The sequence below is a fragment of the Carya illinoinensis genome, chromosome 12 (genome assembly GCF_018687715.1).
Source record: "Carya illinoinensis cultivar Pawnee chromosome 12, C.illinoinensisPawnee_v1, whole genome shotgun sequence".
Lineage (NCBI taxonomy): Eukaryota > Viridiplantae > Streptophyta > Magnoliopsida > Fagales > Juglandaceae > Carya > Carya illinoinensis.
Window position 1 is genome coordinate 24,726,669 of NC_056763.1, and position 26,065 is coordinate 24,752,733.

The window sequence follows — 26,065 nt, forward strand, 5'->3', positions numbered from 1 at the left end:
CTAATCATAGAATACATAATAAATACGTAAAAATAACTGCACATAAAATTTTTGATAAACAATTAATATTCCTTATGCACACCGATTTTTCCAAGTCAGATGTGGATTTTATTTATTTATTTAATAATTTAAGGAAGTCGGATGTGGTTGGAGTAATGATATATATACAACAATTGGACTAGGATTTTTTTTTTTTTTTTAAATTTAAGGAATTATTATTATTATTATTATTTAATTTAAGGAAGCCAGATGTGGTTGGAGTAACGATATATATACAACAATTGGACTAGGGGAGCCTAACAAATCTAGAATTACAAATTTTATTTATAAGCTGCTGGTATTGACAACAAGCATAATAAAGTGCTCACATATACATATACATATACATCTATACACCGACTTGAGAATAGAATAACTCAATCCCGGATATTCGAAAGTTGAGTAATAATACATATACATCATTTTTTACAACTCTATTTTAACAGAGATTATTTGAAATTCATTTTATTTTTATTTGTGGCTAAGTTTGGCATCAAGAAGGGATTACAATACAAGAGAAAGGAATGTACGGGTTCTATGACAACGTTAACCTTGTGATCAAGGTTCTGAAGTTGCTTCCATTACCTTGCTTGCCGGTGCTTTCTCCTGCCTTTCCACGTAGGCAGAGGGAAACCATCCAGATATGCCGTTGCATTCTCCTTCAGACCATCCAGTAGGGGCCACCTAGTGACATTCCAAGTATGAAAGAAAGATATAATGAATGAAAATCCAAGATAAAACCAATTCACTATGAAATGAACCAATCTATGTTTGTTTTTTCATTTCTGAGAAGTAAATTAGCTCACCCTCAGGTTGCTAGAAACCAAAATTGATGCCAGATGAGCCAATGGGGATATGGATGAGGCAGACAGATTGTTACCCGAATACATTCTAGTGTCTGCCAATGCAGGACTTTGCTTACAGCCTAAAAACAAGCTAGAGGTGATATTCAATGGAGAAAGGATAATGTATTTATGAGGGTGGTGTACAGCAAGCAACTCGGGTTACTGGCATGGCAGAAAAATACCAACATGAATACCATGCGATCTAACCCTGCCCCACTTTATTGAGAGATATATTGTGGAGTGCCGGTGAAAAAACCTTATATGAGTCCTGGAAAATGAAGATATTCTCCCCTTCCCTCCCTTTTGGAAACTTATGATTTTGGCTTCGAAACATGTAGCTAGTTGTGACTATGTTCTAATTTATGCCTTTTGTTGTCCTACATAAGTCCATTATTTACTCAGTTAACTAGGAGGATTTCAGGCAAAAATTGGTCATATATGTTCTTGCCTTGTTATACTGCATGCTAAAGGGTAATGGACCTTAGGACCCCGTCAAAAACCATGTATACCGAACAATCTTTGGCCATAAATTCCACACAAAAAGCATAAACGAGTTTTTTGAAGAAAAAAATGTTAGCTATCAAAAGAACGCCCATATTTTTATTGGCAGCAGAGAGTACCTGGCGAACCACAACATAATCATCCACTGAGAGGCTTAACTCTCCATCTGCTTGAGCATCAAAGGAATGTACAGCCTACAGGATGAAGGCTAGATTAAAACAAAGCTTGAGATATTAAAAGCAACAAAGGCAATTCAGCTGAGAACGAGAAAAGTCTCAGATATTTGCAAAAATATCTAATGTTAGTAGAGATGAAATTAGTAATGCGAACATTAATGGGAAAAATTTTCTGATTGGTAAATAGAATTGGAACAGGGACTAAAATTGTTATGCCAGATTCATTTCTTAAAAACTTACAAGTACTCTTGGGATACAATTTACATGCATGTTTCACCAAGAAATCTCATGCTTGCAATGCCATGCATATTTAAAAGTGAGATAGAGTTGCAATTACTGGCATGTTTCATGTAGAGATCTTATGTTCGCTAACTTGTAAATATGATCAGCATCACAATCCAAGCATAGCCATTACTTAAGAGCAATTGAGAGGCATAAATGCCTGTTCCAAGAAGAAGAACCACCATAGCCTAATGCTAAGTGATTGTGAGTCTACAAAGAGTGGAACATTGAAGACGCAAAATATAAACCCAAAAGGAGCAGATCAGCATCCGTTCTCATCTTGCTTTAACTTTTTAGTATTTGAAAATATTAAATGATAAGGATTTTGGGATTTCTTAAATCTTGATTGGAGCATCTGGAAACAAGAGACAAGATTAAAGGTGCAAAAATCACCATTTTCAAGAAGATATGATATACAAATCCAGTATAGAATCAATACTTTCAAGACCACACCCGGCTCACCAATCAGACTAATTTAACTGGGAACTAGTCTGACCACTGGTTAGTCAATACCATGTAATAACTTCACGACCAAAATGGGCTACCATAATTGTTTGTACTTTCAATGACTGTATATATAGCTCCATTTGATCCAGCACATAACCAATGTGGATTCAATAGATGCCCACCCCTTCACCACCCACCTAAGGGTATCGCACTATGAGCCAAAGTAAAACCCAAAACCCCATCCAACTTGTACCAAATCAACAATAGACGAGGTGAAGTTTCATTTCGGACCACTGATTGGAATGGTTTCATGGTCGGTTTATGATGACCAGCATCATCAGGCTAGCTGCCGGAACCCAGTGAAAATCAACACTAGTGTTGATGCTCATCCCTAGGTGTGTGGGGGTAGAGGTATTTAGTTTTGGTTGTGGGTCAGCAGTTGAGCCATTTATAATGGAACATCGGGCTAATATGGGGTATTGTTTTTGGGGTGTCCAATGATGGTTTAGGGGCTTTGGGTTTAGATTGAAAGACTTGAAGGGGGACTTGTTTGTGGTGGCTTTGTGAGGTCAATGTCTGATGTAGATTATGGCCATGGTGGTCGGTGTTGTTTTCTGCTGTTCTTCACAAAGAGTCCAGTATGTTTCTCAAGCCACTAAATAATGTAATGACTCATTACCCTCCATAGTTGTTGTGACAGTTGTTTGCTCCCCTTACGTGCAAGTCCAGATCTTTAAAAGGATTGGCGATTTCCTTAATCTCATGCTTCTATTTTCACGTTAGGAAGAAACTAGGGAAGTTCAATTTTTTAACAAAGGAAAAAATAAATTCTTTTATTTCTTTTTCTTTTTACCTATCAAACAAAAACTCCTTTATTTCTTGATCTTTATATATCAGAAGTTGATATCAATGGAAGAGCAACGACTTAAGTGGATTGTGGTAAAAAAAAAAAATGGTAAATGTGAGAAACAAATTCTATAGACAAAGGGGATGAAATCCTGTGAGTTCAAAGCTCTTACCTTTGCAATGAAGAACTTTTCATTTTGAATAATAGGTCCATGACTACCTGATCCATTTGAATCGATATTGTCACGCACATACTGATGATAAACCTCTCTCTGCATTATCTCTGATGGCAATGAAAACTCTTTGGGCTGCTTCTCTAGTGTTATCTAACTCCAATAATAACCATGAAATATATAGATAGTAAGGGTAACCCTTTGACAAATGACAAAACATAGGATGGCCATTGGAAATACTAATGAACAATGTTTATGCAAATGAGTCCAAATCCAGGGTGCTTAGTTACAAACCTCGGCATGTAGCTTCTCTAAAATTTCAAGAGCCTTTTGATGATAGGTTCTCTCAGCTTCCATCTGCAAAATTATATCTTTTGAAGCTTAAAAGTCAAGTATGACTCTCGATCATGTGAAGGAAATTAAGAAATAAAATAAGCACAATATTAGATAAACATCATCACTGGTTAAATGGGCACCATTCCTATTATCACAAATTTTGGATGTCTACAAATATTTTTACTTGTAGCTCGAAGGAACTGGATAGAATGTGCTAGGAATCTATACTTTATAGCAAAATAAATGAAAATTCAACAACTAGTTTTGTTCATGCACAGCAGTAACAAGTAGAATACCATGGTAAGAAGCTTCTGGAAAGTTAGTTGTTGCTGCTGAACCTCAACTGACAACATGGCAGCAGTTGCTTCTTTCCCCAGTGCCATAGTTATAGATTTTAGTTCAGTCAGTCTTGCTTCTGCAAGTTGAAGCCTTGTAGAACTCTCTACAGAAATAGAGGAATCCCTAGACTTCAATCGACGCCTCAATACTTCGGCTTCCTGCCGAGAATATAAATAAGCAGATATTCAATAAACCTCAAAGTTTACACGCAGAAATGATATAAGTGATTACCTGGGATTCAACCTCTTGCCGCAATTTGTCATAACGATGTACCAAGTGGCGAGCATCTTCCAGAGGAGCTCCTCTTATTTGTGCCCGAAGTGGCTCACATACCTAAAGATTCAGTACCTCTTAAACAATCGGAAACATAATAATAGAAAATAAAGGGCAAAATTGGACAACGTGCCAGAAATAATTTATTACAACATGGTAGAACATAACCTAAGCTATTCTTTGAACTTATCATAACATAGTAATGTCTTACAATGTGAAGTAGAATGTTCAAGATAGTAAAAAACTCCGGTGAATTACACAATTGAAAAAATGGTAGAGAGAGGGCTTTAAAACCAAATATGTCAAATTTCAGATGTGAAGGACAACTTCATATGGTTTATTCTTCCCACTCTTTCCAGTTTCTTTCATATACAATGACACATTTGACCATCATATTTGGGAACATTTTTCGTTCTACAATTTGGAAGTATTTTTATACCCTTTTGAGAGTAAAATACAGTTCCAAATTGTTAACCAAATGATACCATATGTCCACATGATATATGTATTCTTACATTGGTATGTCCTGTCAAATAAATTTGCAAGAAATATTTCAATCAATGAGATGGTTCTTGAGTACCATACCTTGTTTAATTGCTAAAACTGTTCATCATAAAAATGAAGGAAGTGAAAAATTACCTGATTAACAAAGATCCCAAGCAAAGTCTCCTTTTCCTCCTCCATTGAATAATGCGATGTACCAAAGTGAAGAGAAGCTCTCGCAAGAGGAGAACAAGTGCTTTCACTGCTTTGATTCTCATCTCCATATTTACAACAATCTTGAGCCAACTTTCTTACTAGAATATTTGATTTAAATTTTGATGTATCCACTTTGTGAAGGAAATAAACATAAGAAAAGAGAAGAACTAGACTCACCCATCTCCATTTGCTTTGAGCTTATAGAAACAAAAGCTTCAATTCCACGAAGAATATTCCGCTGAAAATGCTGTGCAACGTAATATATTTAAGACACTCAATTATCATTGATGCATTATGTACAACGAGATTTGATGAAAAACACTTACTTTATTCACAGTGTACACACAAATATATATATACCCTAAATACAAGTTACCCATATACCCTCATACAAGCTAATTACAAACAATATATTCTAACACTCCCTCTCAAGCTGGGGCATATACATCATATAAACCCAGCTTGAAAAAAATAGGTTTTAATCGACTCTAACACAAGGATTTAGTAAACACATCTACGAGTTGATTTGAAAACTTCACAAAAGGTGTAGCAATGTCACCACTTAGTATCTTATCTCGAATGAAGTGACAATCAATCTTTATATGTTTAGTCCTCTCATGAAACACAGGGTTAAAGGCAATATGCAATGCAACTTGATTATCACAAAATAGCTGGAAAGGGATAGGAGCTGGAAACCCAATCTCTTGAAGAAAGTGTTGCAACCATGTTAGCTCACTAGTAGTACGAGCCATTGCCCTGTATTCAGCTTTCGCACTAGACCGAGCTACTACTGTTTTTTTCTTACTCTTCCATGTAACCAAGTTACCTCCTACAAAGGTACAATATCTCATAGTGGATCTTCTATCTGAAGGAGATCCCGCCCAATCAGCATCTGAAAATGCTTCAACCCTAATATCTCCATTTGGTCGATATAGTATTCTAAGGCTAGGTGCGCGCTTGAGATAACGAAAATATGAATTACAGCATCCCAATGTGAGATCCTAGGCGTTTGTAAAAACTGACTCAGTGCACTCACTGCATAAGAGATGTCTAGTCTAGTGATGGTGAGATAGTTCAATTTCCCAACAAGTCTTTGATACATACCTGGATCTCCAAACAACTCTCCTTGCTCTTTCATGAATTTACGATTGGGATCCATAGGGGTGTCAATAGGTCGTGCACCTAACATGCCGATTTCTTCCAAAAGATCAAGTACATATTTCCTTTGAGATAGGTTGATGCCCTCTCTAGATCTACTGACTTCAATTCCAATGAAATATCTAAGCTTGCCCAAGTCTTTCGTCAGAAACTGATCATGTAAAATTTGTTTTAGTCTAGTAATTCCAGTAGAGTCACTTACAGTAATTACAATATCATCGACATATACAACCAACAAAATGTGACCTGCATCACTATGTAAGTGAAATACCGAGTGATCTGTTTGGCATCTGTGAAGACCAAATTTCAATACAGCATCAGAGAACCTTCCAAACCATGCTTAAGGAGATTGTTTCAAACCGTATAATGCTTTCTTTAACCTGCATGCAATACCTCAATACTCCCCCTGAACAACAAACCCAGGTGGTTGCTCCATATAAACTTTCTCATGCAAGTCGCCAAGTAGGAATGCATTTTTTACATCCAACTGAAATAAGGGCCAGTCTAAATTAGTAGCAAGAGAGATTAGCACTCGAACAAAAGAGATTTTGGCAACTGGGGAGAATGTCTCTTCGTAGTCAATGCCATAGGTTTGAGTGTAGCCCTTTGCAACCAAGCGGGCTTCAGATGTTCCACAGAACCATTAGGATGAAATTTGATAGTGTATACCCATTTACAGCCAATAAGTTGTTTACCAGGTGGTAGTGGAACAAGATCCCATGTGCCGTTCTGATGAAGAGCATCCATTTCATTTTCCATAGTTGTTCTCCATCCTGGATTATCAACAAATGTAACAAAATATTGAAACTTGTTTGATTCAATGTTGATTGGTCCCCATATATTAGAGCGAACTAATTCAAACGGACTCGATGCTCGTTTATCAATACGAGGAACAAAAAACACACGATGGTGTTTATTAAGTTGACACACTTCACAAGAGAAGGGAAACACACTTCCCAAGTTCCTAATTTGACACTTCAAAAGAGAAAGATGGGGTGACCAAGACGATAGTGCCATTCAAAAGCATATGATAAAGGGGTTGTAAGGGCATGACTGGGTGACTATTGAACATCAAGGTAAAACAGACCATCAGCTTCATGCCCTATACCAATCTCGTTTCCAGTCTTGAGATCCTAAAAAATACATGAAAAGGGATAAAAAGTCACTGAACATTGTAGATTTTGAATAATCTTACTAATAGACAACAAACTAAAAGGAAAACTGTGAGCATATAGGACAAATGACAAGGATATGGAGTTAGTGAGTTTAATGGATCCAATGCTTGTAACTTTAGTAAGAGAACCATTAGCAAGAGTGACACTTTTTAAAGATGGTACAATATTTAACTTAGACAAGGCAGAAGACAAACCGGCCAGATGTTCATTAGCTCCTAAATCAATGATCCATGGACCTTGAGTGGATGAGACAAGACATGCGGATGCTATACCTGAGTGGGTAAGAGTAGCTGTGAAAGATGAAGCCCCTGTGTGACCAAAAAACTGCTCATACTCATCTTTTGATATACTAATCATATCTAAAGGTGGGTTGGAGCTCGTTGACTGTGATGTAGCATCTTCGCAAATGACCTGATTAGCAGACCCAGATGGCCTATAGTGTCGGTCTCAAAAATAGTCCATTGAATGGTTAGTGAGACCACAATGGATGCACTTATGAGGCTCTCGACCTCAATTGTGATTACCTTTGGCATTACGTCCTCCACGTGCACTTCTACCACCTCGGCCTCCACGCCTACCAAGAGCAACATAAGAGACAACCAGAGTGGATCTCTCACTAATTAGATCAGAAAACAACTAAGATCCGTGCCCAGATAACATGGCAAGCTGAATTCGGGAGAACACATCAGGAAATGAAGGGAGTTGTGGACTCGCCAAGATTTGAGACCTCACGGACTCGTATTTAGGTTTTAAACTAACAAGAAATCGAACAATATTAAACTCTTCACGTTGTTGTAGCATACGTGAAACATCAGAAGTAATAGGTTGATACATCTTGAATTCTTCACATATGTTCATCACTTGAGAATAATACTCTTCCAGACCCAGAGTACCTTGTTCCAATGCAAAAAACTACTTGCATAGCTCATAAATGTGGGTTGTGTTCCCAGCACCCGAATACATATGTTTGAGATGGATTCACACTTCTTAGGCAGTGTCAAAATGAATCAAACTAGAGCAAATGTTAGGCTCAATACTGGTTAATATCAAGGACAAGATTTGAGCATCCTCTTGCTCCCATTGAGCAAATGTAGGGTTATTTGAGTCGGGTTTTGGATTAACCAGGTGACTAGAAAGTCCCTTACCTTTCAAAAATACTGTAACAGATCTTGACCATAACATATAGTTCTTCCCATCCAATTTTACTTAAGTCATAGGCATATTAAAATTTGATATTGGCTCTGTACTGGCCGGTATCGGGTCAATTTCAGCTGGTATAGACCCATATCGGGTCTATCTCGGATCAGGTCCGGGTCTGTCTTAGATAAGCCTATTCTAACCCAGGATAAGTTTAAGCTTATTCGTGTTACCAAACAGGTTTTATTCCAGATCGGAATAAAACCTTGTCTAGGTTTTGGATTATCCCTATTCAAAAATTGGAATACGATTATACCTACAACCAAACGTCCTTGGATTAGCGATGGAGACCCCTTTCGGTGGCTGAAGGCAACGGAAACCAGGCCTGGTACCCACAGAAACTTTCGGCAAGTTCACCCCTGGTGTCCAGTACCGAAGATGATGCCAGAAAGTCACCGGAAAGTGCTTCAACCCACCACGGGCCGCCGACGAGCACCCAAACCACACGGAAACACGCCGGCGAACATAGTGAGCTCACAAACTACACTGAAAAACACTCTCAAACCATACAAAACTCAGATTCGTAAGAATCACACTCCGATACCATGTACAATGAGATTTGATGAAAAACACTTACTTTATTCACAGTGTATACACAAGTGTATATATATACCCTAAATAAAAATTACCCATATACCCTCATACAAGCTAATTACAAACAATATATTCTAACACATTAGTTTGCATTGCATCACACGATTCATCCACCCTACTAGGCCAAATAAGTAAATACTGATATGAACAGGCAAAGTCTTATGACTGTACCTTAGCATCTCTCGTAGAATTGTATAGATTTTGAAGTTGTTGGTGACACTGAAGTTCAGCTTCATCATCCATGAAAGCTTCATGACCTAAATGTCCCAATTGTCTCAACACTGCCTGCAACATAATGACCATCAGAGTCTTAATTTGACAGTAACACACACACCAAAAAAAGGGGATATGCAATATGGGAAGCACAGTACTTTATGATAAGTTCGATAGTTATAATCTAGCCGCTGAAATCCCAATGTCATTTTTGCAAAGTTAAGTGATCAAGGCAATTTTCATTCTATACAAGGAACACGGCTCAACCACTGTTTTCTTAAAGACAGATGGCACCATTGGGACTGTTTGAGTGAATAAAAAAAACAAAAAAAACTCATCGAACACTTTTAACAACTCTACCTCTATGTTATGCATCACCAACTAAACCCCCAAAAGGAAAAACATTGATGGCCAAAGATCCACCGTAATTGAGCAATACAGAGTGGTCAATGCTCAAAATTATAAACCTATGAAGCTTGACAAGAGAAATGACTCCGGCCGAGTTACAGGAATGCCAAAATCACATTTGTTTTTACTTTTTATGATCATAGAATGCTTGGGAATAGCATTTTAAAGGGGCACAAATTATTTTTCCCTCAAATAGGCCAACAAATGAGAAGTCAAACAGCTTTGTCATCACTGAACTTTTGAACTTCTATCTCGATCTTCCTTGGAGGAGACATAGGACCCAGGCGGTACTGAGGAAATAAATAACGATACATTTTTTAATTAATTTAGAATGCTCAAGCCTTTTATGAAGAAATATAAAACATAAAACTCTGGTTTTCACACCCCTGCATTACACTAAAAAGTCATTGCCAATGAGGGCATATATTCTGCTTAGTGCACCAAATTCAATACCTTCTTCTTTGAGTAACTGTCCCGAGTATTTTTTTTTTTCCCCCGGTTCTACAATGGCATGCAAATTCACTATAGTCTAACACGATGTTGAATTCATAAAGCAGAAAATCTGAAAAACACGTGGAATTCGGTACAGAAACGCATTTAGCAGAGGCCACAATCGAAGAGCAAGAGGAAAAGATTAAAAGTTAAAACCGTAAAGAAAGAAAGGAAGGGGAAGAAGCCGAGGATGATGACCTGCTGTTGCTTGGCAACCTGCTCCCTGAGCTTGCTCGCTTGCTTCCGTATACTCTCCATTATGATTGGAGAAGAGAGTTCCTTAACAATTCTGGGGGAGAGGAAGAAACAGTGAGACGAATATGCTGAAAGCGATTGGGAATTAAAGACTTGCTAAAGAGTGAGTGTGAGTGTGATTGGGTGTGAGAGTTGGTAAAAAGTGTTGCCTTTCCATAAGCCTGATGAAAGATAACAGTCGGCTACTTACATCACATATCACATGGTGTCTCTTTCTGTCCCCCGTCTTTTATATATATATATATATATATATATATATATATGAGTTTTACTACATATAAACACAGTCGCGCATTAATCTGTGTATTAATATTAATTTATTTATACTTTAAATTTAAATTAATACTGTTTTTAATAAAATTTACTTTTTAATTAATCACATTATATTAGTGCACAGATTAGTACACAATTGTACTTGTAATTATATTTTTCTTTTATATATATATAGAAAAGTTTAGTTACAAGCACATTTATATACTAATATGTGCACTAATTTATTGTGATTGATTAAAAAGTAAATTTTATTGAAAACAATACTAATTGAACTTTTAAATATCAAAAAATTAATATTGATATTAGGGTGCTACCCGCACCATACGATGCGGGATAGACCCCCCTGCCCCCGCATGGGGCGGATGGGGTAAATCTCCCCCGTCCCCCGCCCCCGGTGTGCGGGGGCGGGGTACCCCGTCCCGCATGACGGGGTACGGGGTGGGGGGGCAATCCGTCCGCCCCCCCGTACCCCCCTTCTGGGCCTTGGGCCCAGGAGCATCTTCTGGGCCTTGGGCCCAGAAGCAATTGCTGGGCCGAAAATGGTCCAGAAGCAATTTCTGGGCCATTTTGGGCCCAGAAACGGTTTCTGGGCCCAAAATGGCCCAGAAATTGCTATTTTTGGCCCAAAAAAAGTAATTTCTAGGCCATTTTCATTTTTCAGCCCATAAAATTATAAGTAAAAAGGAAAAGAAAAGTTAAAAAACCAGATTTAAAAAAAAAGTGTTATGAATGGTAAAATAATAATAACTAAGCTATTGCAAAATTGAAAGGCTAAACAATTACAAAATTACAAACATAAAAGTGTCCAAGGGACATTGTATCAACATTACAAATTATTGAATACAAAATTCGAACAAATAATTAAAAAATAAATATTCTAAAGAGACTTGTCAGCTGTGGCTTGTCTTTGAGTCAAGGGGTGTGACAGTTGGGGCGGCCTGGGCTTCAGCACATTTTTATGTTGCAGAGGTGCTAGACATCTCATGTGTTACTACAAATAATAATATTAAAATTAATAACGATGAAATGGAAATGAATATAAATAAATTAAAATAATAGAATAAAAAACATTTACCAGGTGGTCCAAATCCAGACTGATCACCACCCTCATCGGTCTCTTTAAAATCTAAAATATTCGGAACATGAATATCCTTTCCTATCGTCCAACTCTGTGTGCATATCAATGCCTCTACAGTTGTAGGAGACAATGAACTACGGAAATGATCCAATATACGACCTCCGGTACTAAAGGCTGACTCTGAGGCAACGGTACTGTTGCCCAGATGACTAACACAAGAGGGGGGGTGAATTAAGTTGTATTAAAAAAAAATAACAATTATAAATCAAATATATAATATAAAAAATAAACAAAATATGAAATAACAATAAATATAAAGAGTAAGGGTAAGAGAGAAGCAAACTCAGTATGTTAACGAGGTTCGGCCCCACTGCCTACGTCATCGCCTCAAGCTACCCCTTGAGGATTTCCAAATTTACTATTCAACCTCCTTCAGGTGGAGATAGAAACCTATTACACATTTGAACAACACCGCTACAAAGGATCCGTGTAGAACACCCTTTACACTTGCAATCACCTTACACGTGGTGAATCAACTATTCCCCGTGTAAAATACTTTCTACACACACAAGGGTTATACACACCATTTTTCTGATACAAGAGCTGATAGTGGGTAGGTTATCAGAAAACACTCCTCAATGAGTGAAATAAGAACAATACAGCGCAAACTATATCTCTCAAAATAAACAAGAATTAATGCTCAATGCTTAGAGAAGAGAGAATGAAAGCTTTGAATGAATGTTGTATGCTCTTGGTGTTGTGAATGTGAAGCTCTCAAATGATCTATTTATAGGCATATGAGACTTCATATTCAAATTTAAAAAGATTCATATGTCAAAGACAACATCATTCACTTTTTCAAAAAATTCAAATAAAAGGTTTTTCTTTTTCAATTGTCAAAGACAACATCATTCACTTTTTCAAAAAAATCAAACATAATCTTTTACTTTTGGCATATGACAAAATGAGCACATTTTCCTTTTAAAAAAATTCAAACCTAATCTTTTACTTTTTGCATATGACAAAATGAGCACACTTTACTTTTCAAAATATTCAAACAAAATCATCTACCTTTTGTATAAGTCTAAAAAAGCATCAATCACTTTTGAAAATATTCAAATAAAACATGCACATGTGAAAGATGACAATCAATCATCTTTAATATTTTCAAAGTTCAACCCTTTAATCAAGGCATGCACATGCAAAAGATGACAATCAATCATCTTTCAAAATTTTCAAATTTAATTTTCAAAAATATTCATGCACATGTGGAAAATGTATTTTAATGCTTTATGATAAAATATTAATTTTGAGCATTAATCCTAATTTCGAATTTTGAAGAGATTTACAACATTATTCTATAATTTTAATGTGAACTTGTTCACTTCTTGCTCATGCTTGTTTCCTTGATGTGCTTGATTCCATTGTGTAGACAACTTGAGCTTGAGACTTCTTTATTCTTTGAATTCATTTGTTATCATCAAAATCTATGTGTAAATATATAATTACACAAAACTTGAAATCTTGGGTTCAACAATCTCCCCCTTTTTGATGATGACAAATACTTGATAGAACCTGAAACCTGTATTAATACTTAAGCTCCCCCTGAGAATGTGCGTTAGTTTTTCAAGCAAAAGTATAAATATAATTCCAAGCATATATAACAAGTTTAGCAATTTAAACAGTGTTAATGTTCTAGTCTAACACTTCTCCCCCTTTTGGCATCATTAAAAAGGATCCGCAACAAGTAAATAGACTGAAGAAAACGGTGCGTAAGTAAACACTATAGATAGTTGAAAAATGGAGCCGTCCGTGACCCGACAAGTGCTGCAAAGCCTCGAGGCCTAACTCTATGAATTTAATACGGCTGAAGATTTAAACAATCGCCTGATGTTGTTGACAAACGGGATTGAAGGCTCCGAGTTTCTATAAAAAAATGATCATTTTCATCTATCGGCTGCCAAAAAATAATCGCTTCTTGACCTGAGTTCTGTTTTTCCACAAAGATAGAATGGCTAAGCAATTCTCTTCCACTAATGTTCCAGACTTGAATCAGGAACCCTTGACGCATCAATCATCAATCTTCTCTCCTGAGGCCGTCAATACCATGATAGGAGCAGTGAACCGTTTTTCTAGTAAGACTGATTCTGAGATTATTGCAGAATCAAGAATGCTCAGTAGTCAATATGCTGCATCTGTTACGATCTTGTCTCGAAGGTTAATGGCGAGGGTGAGTGAGATTGATCATCTTAACATGCAAATATCTGAATTACGACAGAAGCTTGCTAATAAGGATAGTGAGAATAAAAGGCTAAAGCAAGAAAACCAAGAGTTGAAAAAATTTGCAGATTGGTATGCTCATGATCTGCAACCACGAATAGAGGAGCTGGAACGAGAAAGGGTTCAGATACAAGGTCAACATCGGCAGATAACAGCAGAGGTTCATCGTTTACTAGAAAAATAGGGACAATCTACTGTTAATCTCACCAGCTTAGTAAGAAAACTTTTGACAATGTGTGTCCAGCATATCTTGTATTTCTTTTGACTAAATAAGATTTGAAGAGACAATAGTTTGTCTTATTCTTTATGCTATCTCTATAAAATCAGTCCTGAAATTCATCTAATTCGCATCAAGTTTTCATCTCATCTCTATAACTCATCTGCATTCCTTCGACATTCTCGTTTTAAGCATTCTATTTTTTTTTCAATGGCTCATTCTTCTAACATTTCTCTAGATCCATCCATGAGGCATTCTGCATCTCAACCTTCTGTCCTTTCTGCAGCTACCATTGGTGCCATGTTGCAGCAAGAAAATAATAATCTGACTAATAAGTCAGATTCTGATGCTATTTATGACTTGGTGAGTCTTGGGACTCGCTACCCTTCCTCTATTGTTGCTTTTTCTCAACGGCTACAAGCCAAAAATCATGAAGTTGAAAGGCTCAAAGAACAAATTGTTGTACTTCAACAAATTGTTCAAGAGTCTCACACAAGGGAAGGAATCATTCGGCAGAAGAATAAACAATTGAAATCTTTATTAGATTCTTCATTCCGCTTGCCGGTTCCCATGGATAAGAATGACATGATATTGTATGAAGAGAATGAGCGTCTCAAACATGAGGCTAAGAATCTCAAGTTTATGTAAAAGTATTTAAAAAATCTATCTCTATTTTTATTGACTCTAGTCTATCTTTTAAGAGATATTCATAGCATGCATCATACCTATTTCTCTTCTGATCATACATAATCTATTTTCTGATAAAGGCTTTGTGAAAATATCTGCTAACTGATCGTGTGTGTTTGTAAATTCTAGTGCTATATCGCATTTCTACACATGATCTCGAAGAAAATGATATCTTATTTCAATATGCTTAGTTCTAGAATGTTGTATTGGGTTCTTTGAAAGATTTATAGCACTTGTATTATCACATTTGATTGGAATGTGATTATACATGAGTTTAAAATCTTCAAGTTGTTGCTTCATGTAGAGAACTTGAGCACAACAACTACCCGCAGCAACATATTCTGCCTCAGCAGTAGATAGTGCAACAGAATTTTATTTTTTACTAAACCAGGAAACTAGTGCATGACCTAAGAAATGACATGCTCCACTAGTGTTTTTTCGATCTATTTTACAGCCAGCATAATCTGCATCTGTGTAACTGATTAGATCGAAAGATGTGTGCTTATGGTACCATAACCCTAGGTTAATTGTACCACTAAGATATCTAAGAATGCGCTTAACTGCAATTAAATGTGATTCTTTTGGAGATGATTGAAAGCGTGCACATAAGCACACACTAAACATAATATCTGGTCTACTGGCTGTTAAATATAATAAGCTACCAATCATACCTCGATATATCTTCGAGTCAACTGGCTTACCAGATTCATCTTTATCAAGTTTAGTTGATGGGCTCATTGGTGTTCCAATTTCCTTAGCATTTTCCATCCCAAACTTATTCAGTAATTCCTTAATATATTTTGATTGATTGATGAATGTCCCACTTTTTGCTTGTTTAATTTGCAATCCGAGAAAGAATGTAAGTTCTCCCATCATGCTTATCTCAAATTCTTCCTGCATAGTCTTAGCAAAAACTTGACACATATTTTCATTAGTAGCACCGAATATTATATCATCAACATAAATTTGAATAAAAAGAATATCATCATTTTCATATTTAATGAAAAGAGTTGTGTCGATTTTTCCTCTTGAAAAACCTTTTTCAATCAAGAAACCACTAAGTCTTTCATACCAAGCTCTAGGAGCTTGTTTAAGTCCATATAGTGCTTTTGTGAGTTTGAAAACATGATTTGGGGAAATATGATTTTCAAAACCTGGAGGTTGCTCAACATATACCTCTTCATTTATAAAACCATTTAAGAAAGCACTTTTAACATCCATTTGAAAAAGTTTGAAATCTTTATAACAAGCATATGCAAGTAGCATTCGAATAGCTTCTAATCTTGCGACAGGTGCATATGTCTCATCATAATCGATTCCTTCTTCTTGATTAAAACCTTGGACCACAAGTCGAGCCTTATTTCTAGTAATGACTCCGGACTCATCTTTCTTATTTCTAAAAACCCATTTTGTTCCAATAATAGTATGATTTTTGGGTCTAGGAACAAGTGTCCAAACATCATTTCTTTCAAATTGATTCAACTCTTATTGCATAGCTAGAATCCAAGATTCATCAAGAAGTGCGTTATCAATATTTTTGGGTTCAATTTGAGATAGAAAAGCAGTATGATTGCAAATATTTCTAAGAGATGATCGAGTACTTACACCTTGTGAAGGTTCTCCCAAAATTTGTTCCACTGGATGATCTTTCACAAATTTCCACTGTTTGGTTGCATCTTGTATTAAATTTGGATGATCTTTCCTGATGGCTCCATGTTGAACTTCCTCTATTGTTTTCTCTTTGTTGAGATTGAGACTTTCTGTGTTATTTATACCTTCTGTTTCTTCATCAATAGATTTCTTGGAGAGTGGAGAATTAGATTCATCAAATACTACATGCATAGATTCTTGTACAGTCAAAATTTTTTTATTGAATACTCTATAAGCTTTACTATTAGTAGAATACCCGAGAAAGATACATTCATCAGATTTTGCATCAAATTTGCCTAAATTATTCCTATCATTCAAAATAAAACATTTGCATCCAAATACACGAAAGTAACTAATGTTGGGCTTTTTCTTATTCCAAAGATCATAGGGGGTTTTATCTAACTTAGACCTTAGCATAACTCTATTTATAACATAACATGCAGTACTTACCGCTTCGGCCCAAAAATAACTAGGCAAGTTGTTCACATTGAGCATTGTTCTTGCCATCTCTTGAAGAGATCTATTTTTCCTCTCTACTACCCCATTTTGTTGAGGAGTTCGAGGAGCAGAAAAATTATGCACAAAACCGTTTTCATCACAAAATGTTTCAATATTTTTATTAACAAACTCTTTTCCCCTATCACTTCGGATACTTGAAATAGTATAGCCCTTTTCATTTTGAATTCTCTTGCATAACTTGGTAAAGGCATTATGTGCCTCATCTTTATGAGCAAGAAAGATGACCCAAGTATATCTAGAGAAATCATCAACAATAACAAATGCATAATATTTTCCTCCTAGACTTGCAACTCTATTTGGTCAAAAAAGATCCATGTGTATCAGTTGCAATGGTCTAGTAGTGAAAATATGTTTCTTAGTTTTAAAAGAAGTTTTTGTTTGTTTACCAAATTGACATGCATCACAAATTTTGTCTTTAAGAAAATATGTTTTTGGTAAACCTCTCACAAGATCATTTTTTGAAAGTTTGGAAATAAGTTCCATGTTGGCATGACCTAATCTTCTATGCCATAACCAACTAGTTTCATTTTGAGCTGAAAAGCAAATAACATCTTGTGAGGTAATTTCTTCAAAATCAATTGTATAAACATTATTGTTTCTAAAAGTAATAAAAAAAATATTACAATCATGATCATTCAAAATAATGCATTTATCCATTTTAAAAGTAACTGTAAATCCTTTATCACATAATTGACTTATGCTCAAAAGATTATGTTTTAAACCTTCAACAAGTAGAACATATTCAATTATGAGAGAAGATTCATTACCAATTTTACCTATTCCCACAATCTTCCCTTTCGAGTTGTCTCCAAATGTCACGTGTCCTTCTTCTTTAGATTTAAGATCAAAGAACTTAGTCTTGTCTCCCGTCATGTGTCTTGAACATCCACTATCTAAAACCCATTTGTTTTTGCTTGTGAAAGACTTCATGCATACCTATAAAAACAATTAAAATGATTTTTCTTGGTACCCAAGTTCTTTGGGTCCTTTATTTATTAGTATTAGAAGAAATAAGATTTTTAGGTACCCATATGGCCCTAATAGTCATTGTATGATTTCTTCTAATAGGACAAGCATGATAATTATGACCATTTTTATTACAAAAATTGCAAATAGCATGTGACATATATGAAAAACTTGAATGATTATAATAATATCCTTTTTTGACAAAATTATTTTTATGAAAAGAATTTTGAATATTAGTCTTTAATGTAGAATGATTATCAAAGAAATTTTTATAAGGTTTGTATTTTTGTTTTGGCATATATCCCAAACATGCCTTGTCAAAAACACATCTTTGACTACCAAGAAGTTTTTCAAAATTTTTTTTTTCCATTCGTAAAGTTTTCAACAATATTTTCTAAATCGGTTTTCTTCTTATTCAATTCAAGATTTTCATCTTTCAAAATAATACGTTCTTTTCTTAAAATTTCAATTTCGTTTGTTAAAGAAGAATTTTTCTTTTTCAAAGCAGTATACTTGATACCCAATTTTTCAAATTCCTCATATACCTCTTCTAAAACATTTTGCAATTCTTCATATGAAGGATTTTCAATATTATCAAGATTTGTTACCTCAATGTTATCTTTAGCCATAAGACAAAGATTTGCTGATTCTTCATTACTTGCTTCACTATCTGAGCTACTTGAATCATCATCCCATGTAGCTTTCATTACTTTCTTGCCCTTGTTTCGATCTTTCTTTAGCAGTGGACAATCTGGCTTGATATGACCAGGTTTATTGCATTTATAATAAATTAAAGTGTCATTTTTACCTGAATCTTTCTTGGAAAACTTTTTGAAGGATTTCCTCGAAGGAGTTCTATTTTTCTTCAAGAACCTCTGAATTCTTCTTGTTATCATCGCAACTTCTTCATCTTTATCTTCATTTTCCACATCTTCATCACTTTCACTTTCATGAGGAACAACTTTAAGTGCTAAGCTCTTCTTTGGCTTTCCTTCTTCTTCTCCTCTTTTCAATGTGTACTCATGGGTGATAAGTGACCCGATGAGTTCATTGACTTCGAGTTTCTTGAGGTCTCTAGCTTCAAGAATCGCTGTCACTTTTGATTCCCAGCGTTTTGGTAGAGAGTTGAGAATTTTTCTTACTATCTCCACCTTGGAATAAACTTTGCCAAGAGCTGTCAAGCTGTTTATGATGTTAGTAAAACGAGTGTGCATACTAGAAATAGATTCATCATCATTCATCTTAAACATTTCATATTCATGAGCAAGAATATAAATTTTTGATTCCTTGACTTGCGAAGTTCCTTCATAAGTAACTTCCAAGTTATCTCAAATTTCTTTTACCGTAGCACAAGTCATTATTCTATTAAACTCATTTCTATTGAGAGCATTAAATAATAAATTCATAGCAGTTAAATTCAAAGTATAAAGTCTATCGTCTTCACGATCAAACTCTTCTTCTTCCTTTTTGACATTTACTCCATCAACCACTTTTGTTGGAATATAAGGTTCATTTACAATACATTTCCAGATTTCTCGACCTTGAGCTTGAAGGAATATTCTCATTCTAACTTTCCAGAATGAGTAATTATCTCTACAAAAGAGTGGAGGCCGACTGTTAGATTGACCTTCACCAAACGAAACTGAAATGTTAGCCATAAGATCTTAACTCAAAAGATAGTTAGTCTTATAATAGAGCTCTTACCTCTGATACCAATTGTTGCCCAGATGACTAACACAAGAGGGGGGGTGAATTGAGTTGTATTAAAAAAAAATAACAATTATAAATCAAATATATAATATAAAAAATAAACAAAATATGAAATAACAATAAATATAAAGAGTAAGGGTAAGAGAGAAGCAAACTCAGTATGTTAACGAGGTTCGGCCCCACTGCCTACGTCCTAGCCTCAAGCCACCCCTTGAGGATTTCCAAATTCACTATTCAACCTCCTTCAGGTGGAGATAGAAACCTATTACACCTTTGAACAACACCGCTACAAAGGATCCGTGTAAAACACCCTCTACACTTGCAATCACCTTACACGTGGTGAATCAACTATTCCCCGTGTAAAATACTTTCTACACACACAAGGGTTATACACACCATTTTTCTGATACAAGAGCTGATAGTGGGTAGGTTATCAGAAAACACTCCTCAATGAGTGAAATAAGAACAATACAGCGCAAACTATATCTCTCAAAATGAACAAGGATTAAGGCTCAATGCTTAGAGAAGAGAGAATGAAAGCTTTGAATGAATGTTGTATGCTCTTGGTGTTGTGAATGTGAAGCTCTCAAATGATCTATTTATAGGCATATGAGACTTCATATTCAAATTTAAAAAGATTCATATGTCAAAGACAACATCATTCACTTTTTCAAAAAATTCAAATAAAAGGTTCTTCTTTTTCAATTGTCAAAGACAACATCATTCACTTTTTCAAAAAAATCAAACCTAATCTTTTACTTTTGGCATATGACAAAATGAGCACATTTTCCTTTTAAAAAAAATTCAAACCTAATATTTTACTTTTTGCATATGACAAAATGAGCACACTTTACTTTTCAAAATTTTCAAATAAAATCATCTACCTTTTGTATAAGTCTAAAAAAGCATCAATCACTTTTGAAAATATTCAAATAAAACATGCACATGTGAAAGATGACAATCAATCATCTTTAATATTTTCAAAGTTCAACCCTTTAATCAAGGCATGCACATGCAAAAGATGACAATCAATCATCTTTCAAAATTTTCAAATTTAATTTTCAAAAATATTCATGCACATGTGGAAAATGTATTTTAATGCTTTATGATAAAATATTAATTTTGAGCATTAATCCTAATTTCGAATTTTGAAGAGATTTACAACATTACTCTATAATTTTAATGTGAACTTGTTCCCTTCTTGCTCATGCTTGTTTCCTTGATGTGCTTGACTCCATTGTGTAGACAACTTGAGCTTGAGACTTCTTTATTCTTTGAATTCATTTGTTATCATCAAAATCTATGTGTAAATATATAATTACACAAAACTTGAAATCTTGGGTTCAACAGGTACTAATAAGGATGACCAAAATACAGCGGGCAATCTCAGAAACGATGGGATATTTCTTTGAGACATTCTTTCACCATCCTAATATATCGAAATGATCATTATCATCTTGGACCATATCCGCTGACAAATAGTTGTCTAACTCAGAAACGACCTCCGTAGATTGATGGACAAGTGTGGGATTCTGTGCGAGGGTCTTAGTCCACGGCATTCTGCGCTTCTTTGTAGGAGGCCCGGTGACGGTGTCTGTAGATGGCGTTGGGGTCAGTGTATGTGTCTTCGATATAGTACCACCCTTAATTGCCATAAACTCGTCATACAATTTTTTCAGGGTCTCTCGGGCCAATTCACCAATAATTTTAGTCCATACCTGATCGTGAACAAGTCCCAACCCATATAACAAGCCTGAAACTTTCAGACGGGGATCAAGAATAACAGCCACATATAAGAAAATATTCATTTTAGTCAAATCTCCCCAATACTTGTCATATTTTAGCATCATGCTCACTGCCATCCCCCTCATCCTTTCATTGGAACCCCTACGCATATCTTCTAATTCTTCTTTTACCCTACATATTTGTTGACAAAACCCATGGGATGTAGGGTACAAAGAACCAGATATATTCAATGTGACATCATAAAATAATCCAAGAAAATCAACGAAAGTAGAAACTACCACCCAATTATCATCATTAGGCTTTCGTGATCCACCGTGCTCATCAAAGTATTTGACATATTGGATGTCTTCATCACCCAATAATTGAAAGGCTGCCTTATATTCTTGGGCTGCCTCCAACATCAAGAAGGTTGAGTTCCATCTGGTAGGCACATCAGTACAAAGACCCTTCTTCGATGTTATGCCCGCAGCCTTTGCAGCAATTTTGAATTTCTCCAATCTAGAAGGAGAAGACCTCACCCATTTCACAGCCATTCTAACTCGTGCAACCGAGTCATCAACATCTTTCAACCCCTCAGTCACAATTAAATTCAAAATATGTGCAGCACATCTAACATGCAAGTATTCACCACCCAAGAATGTCTTATTTGCATCTTTAAGATAATTCTTTAGATACCCCAATGCGACATCATTAGACGACGCATTATCAACTGACATAGACAAAACTTTTTCCAACCCCCACTCCTTTATTGCAGCCTCCAAGGCCTTCCCAATCGTCTCACCCTTATGATCAGTTATTTGACAAAATTTAATAATTTTTTTGTGCAGAACCCAATCAGCATCAACAAAATGCACAGTCAACGACATGTAATTCATATTTTGGATTGAAGTCCAAGTATCGGTAGTGAGGCAAACTACCAAACCCGCCAATTGGCCCCTCAAAACATCTTTGTCACGGAGGTACATCTTCTTAATATCCTTTGCCACAGTGTGACGAGAAGGAAGTACAAATCTCGGTTCCAACTCTTGGACAAACTCTTGGAACTCTTTACCCTCCACAAACTGAAAAGGCAGCTCGTCCATGACAATCATACGAGCTAACTTTCTTCTATACTCATCGGGGTTATACTTCGTATACCCCTTCAATGTTAGCCCCCCGGCCCCACTACTCCCATCCGCCATTTTAAAATCTAGTCTAGATTGACCCTTCTCTACTAAGGATTTTAAAATTGGACTCTTCTTGCATTGTTCCTCTAGATGGACCTTCAGCTGGGATGTACCATGTTTCCTATAGTGACATCCATACATTTTTCCACAGTGATTACATTTAGCTTGTGGGTTGTTGGGGTCACCACCCTCTAGTTTGGTAAAGTGTTGCCAAACTATGGATACAGGTTTCTTGCCCTGTGTGGGCTTCGGAGTAGGGCAAGGTGTACTCGTTATAGGGGTAGGAGTAGGGTTAGTTTCTGGGGTAGGGGTGTTGGCTGGGGAAGGCGAGCTATCACTGAAATCCGACGACATTCCTGGTTCTCCAACAAAAAAGGATAAAAATAAAATTCAAAGTGCAATCCAACACAATCAGGGCAAAAATGCATACAAACATAACATGTCACAAACTAATCTTAAAATACATAAAATAAAGCTCTATAGACCACTTGCCACAAACTAATCCGAAACCCTAGCTTTGCTTCAATGTGAGCACAAAATGATTTTCAAAACCGATAAAATCCAATACTTCTAATTTAAATAACTCAAAGAACCCAAAAGTCTAATCTTTAAATACGCGAAAGTAAAGTTTTAGATGTGGAACCCTAATTTAAAAATTATATTTTATATAAAAATTTAAGAAAATTGTAATAATTAGATAAGATAAGTTGAGATCAACTCTAAATCTAAAAGAGAACTAAAGGTAACTTGTCATAACTAGTCCTTTGTATTTATAACAAAAGAATAAAAAAAAAAAAAAATCCTTTGTATTTATACATGTGAGCAGAAAATGAACTTCAAAATCCTACAAAATCCATGGTCTTTATTTTTGGAGAAAAAATTTTGTCTATGATCCATCCAACAAAAAAATTTTCAGTAGAAATGAGCTTTTATTTTATTTTGATTTTGTTTTTACCCAAAAAATAAATTATCAAAACTTTGTATTTATCATTAACTATTTTGAGATTTATCGTTTCCAGTCCTTACTATAATATTATATCCCGTTAAATGCAATGGAAATATTGAATTTAATTGTTACATTTCTAAAGGGTTTCACTTTTTTAATAGTTTACAAACTGGTTTCTAAACCCATAAAAAAACTGAAATTTTGGATTGGAACCCCACAATCCGAAACCCTATTTCAAATTTAGGGGTTTCAATAGTTGAAACCCCTAAATCAAATTAGGGTTTCGGATTGGGTTCCAATCCGAAACCCTAATTTGATTTAGGGCCCCAATCCGAAACCCTAACCCCTAAATCAATTTAGGGGTTAGGGTTTCAATGAAACCCTAAATCAAATTAGGGTTTCGGATTGGAACCCTAATTTAATTAGGGTTCCAATCCGAAACCCTTACCCCTAAATTGATTTAGGGGTTTCATGATTGAAACCCCTAAATCAATTTAGGGGTTAGGGTTTCAATGAAACCCTAAATCAAATTAGGGTTTCTGATTGGAACCCTAATTTAATTAGGGTTCCAATCCGAAACCCTTACCCCTAAATTGATATAGGGATTTCAATCATGAAACCCCTAAATCAATTTAGGGGTCCGAAGTTCAATGAAATTTAAAAAAAAAAAAAAATCCATTCAATCCAAACAATCACACAATCCATTGAATCCACAGCACACAATTCACAAATCCCATCCTCCATCTCTGATTCAACCACATCCTACCTCCAATCTCCGATCAAAACTAAATAAAAAATAAAAAATAAAAACTCAACGGAGAAAATCAAAAGAGGAGGAGAAATGTTACCGTGCGGCGTGCGTCCGGCGTCGTGCGTCGTGCGAGAGAGAGGGAGGATGGAATACATGCAGCGGCCGGACTGCTTGCCGGTGGGAGGAGGGAACACCGAACACGGGGGCTACGCAAAAGGGATTAGGCCGAAGGGGGAGGAAGGAACTCGGGAGGGGAGGGGAGGGGAGGGGAATCAGGGGATCGGGGGGAGGGGGGGTGGGGTTATGGGTTAGGGTTATTGAAACTGCGTCGTTTTGTGGTTAACAAAACAACGCCGTTTCAATTAGTGGGTTAATAATAAAACCCACTAACTGAAACGGCGCCGTTTTGTCCACCACAAAACGACGCCGTTTCTCTTAGATATCCGGTTATATATATTATATAATATATTATATATTATATATATATAACGGTGCGGGGCGGGGGAAAAACGGACCGGGGGGGTCCGTTTCCGTCCCCCACCTCCGCTGGGGGTAGCCATACGGGCCGAGGGCCCCCGCCCTGGCCCTAACGGTACGGGGCGCCCCGCCCCGCCCTATGCAGGGGCGGGGTGAACGGAGCGGGGCAGCGGGTTCCGGGGCCCCGCTGCCCACCCCTAATTGATATGTAGATTAGTACATAATTTTACTTATACGTAACAAAACTCTATATATATTTTGGTTCCAACTGAAAATGCACGTGAACTCGCCACGCAAGCTACATGGCCTCCTCCAGTCTTCCAGCCTTTTTCGATGAAAAAAGTTGGGCTTTTAGAGGGTCGAGGTACAAATGAATTTTATTGAAGGAAATTCGTAAATCTAACTGATTTTATTTGATAGGTGTGATTTTAAGTTTTTTTTTTTTTAATTTATTTTAAGAGAGATAATATTTATAATGGTGAATATGTAAGTGTTAATATACGTAATTACTTTAAAATAAGTAAATAAATACAAGATTTATATGAAAAGAAAATTAATTTTTAATAATTGATTTTATTTTTTTCAAAACGACTGAACGGTATTTACATATTTCACGATTGTATGTAATATTTTTATTTTTTTCTTAAAAATGATAAGAAAAAAAGTTTAGAATACTAAAATTTTCTTATTATTTGTCCTAAAAGCCAAGAATATATATCCTATCAAATCTTAATAAAGGAAACATCAACTTGCACTATTAAAATCTTTTATTGTTAAAATAACTTTGTTCTAACTTTCTTTTAGTTGATTGGATTTTTAATTTGGCATAAACTGGCCGTTTTGTCATTTATTCTTCTACCCATTAAGATCATGATGATCAGGCGTTGCGTTAAATGATATTTACAATTGAATTAAGCGATTAACATATCAAATTAACCAAAGTGATCGATCTAAGGTAAAATGTAAAAACAAAGTTAGTAGATTGCATATTCCAACTATTTAATTCCCAACTGCTTCATAACACAGTAATTAACACCATGTCATATTAATACTCATATATATATATATATATAGATTTCCCATAACAGAGACAAATTAAAACATCGTGCTTTTAACAAATCCATGCATGCAAATACTCTCAAGTACTACTA

General features: G+C 35.8%; 1 protein-coding gene across 1 annotated transcript; it reads right to left on the reverse strand.

Moving 5' to 3' along the window:
- Nucleotides 1-302: 302 nt before the first annotated feature.
- Nucleotides 303-10,595, reverse strand: LOC122288973 (SH3 domain-containing protein 2-like). Its single transcript, XM_043095817.1, has 10 exons — nucleotides 10,392-10,595; nucleotides 9,252-9,365; nucleotides 5,134-5,203; nucleotides 4,897-5,054; nucleotides 4,216-4,317; nucleotides 3,942-4,142; nucleotides 3,604-3,666; nucleotides 3,310-3,462; nucleotides 1,505-1,579; nucleotides 303-723 (listed from the first exon to the last, which is right to left on the reverse strand). Exons 1-10 carry the CDS (start codon nucleotides 10,449-10,451, stop codon nucleotides 598-600), a joined length of 1,122 nt encoding a protein of 373 aa, XP_042951751.1. The 5' UTR covers nucleotides 10,452-10,595; the 3' UTR covers nucleotides 303-597.
- Between the last annotated feature and the right edge of the window lie 15,470 nt (nucleotides 10,596-26,065).

Coding starts and splice junctions, on each gene's coding strand:
- LOC122288973 (XM_043095817.1), bottom strand. CDS start 10,451: ATGGAGAGTATACGGAAGCAAGCGAGCAAGCTCAGGGAGCAGGTTGCC. Junction 9,366..10,391: donor AGGTTGCCAAGCAACAGCAG/GTCATCATCCTC, acceptor ATTATGTTGCAG/GCAGTGTTGAGACAATTGGG. Junction 4,143..4,215: donor GGCAAGAGGTTGAATCCCAG/GTAATCACTTAT, acceptor TATTCTCGGCAG/GAAGCCGAAGTATTGAGGCG.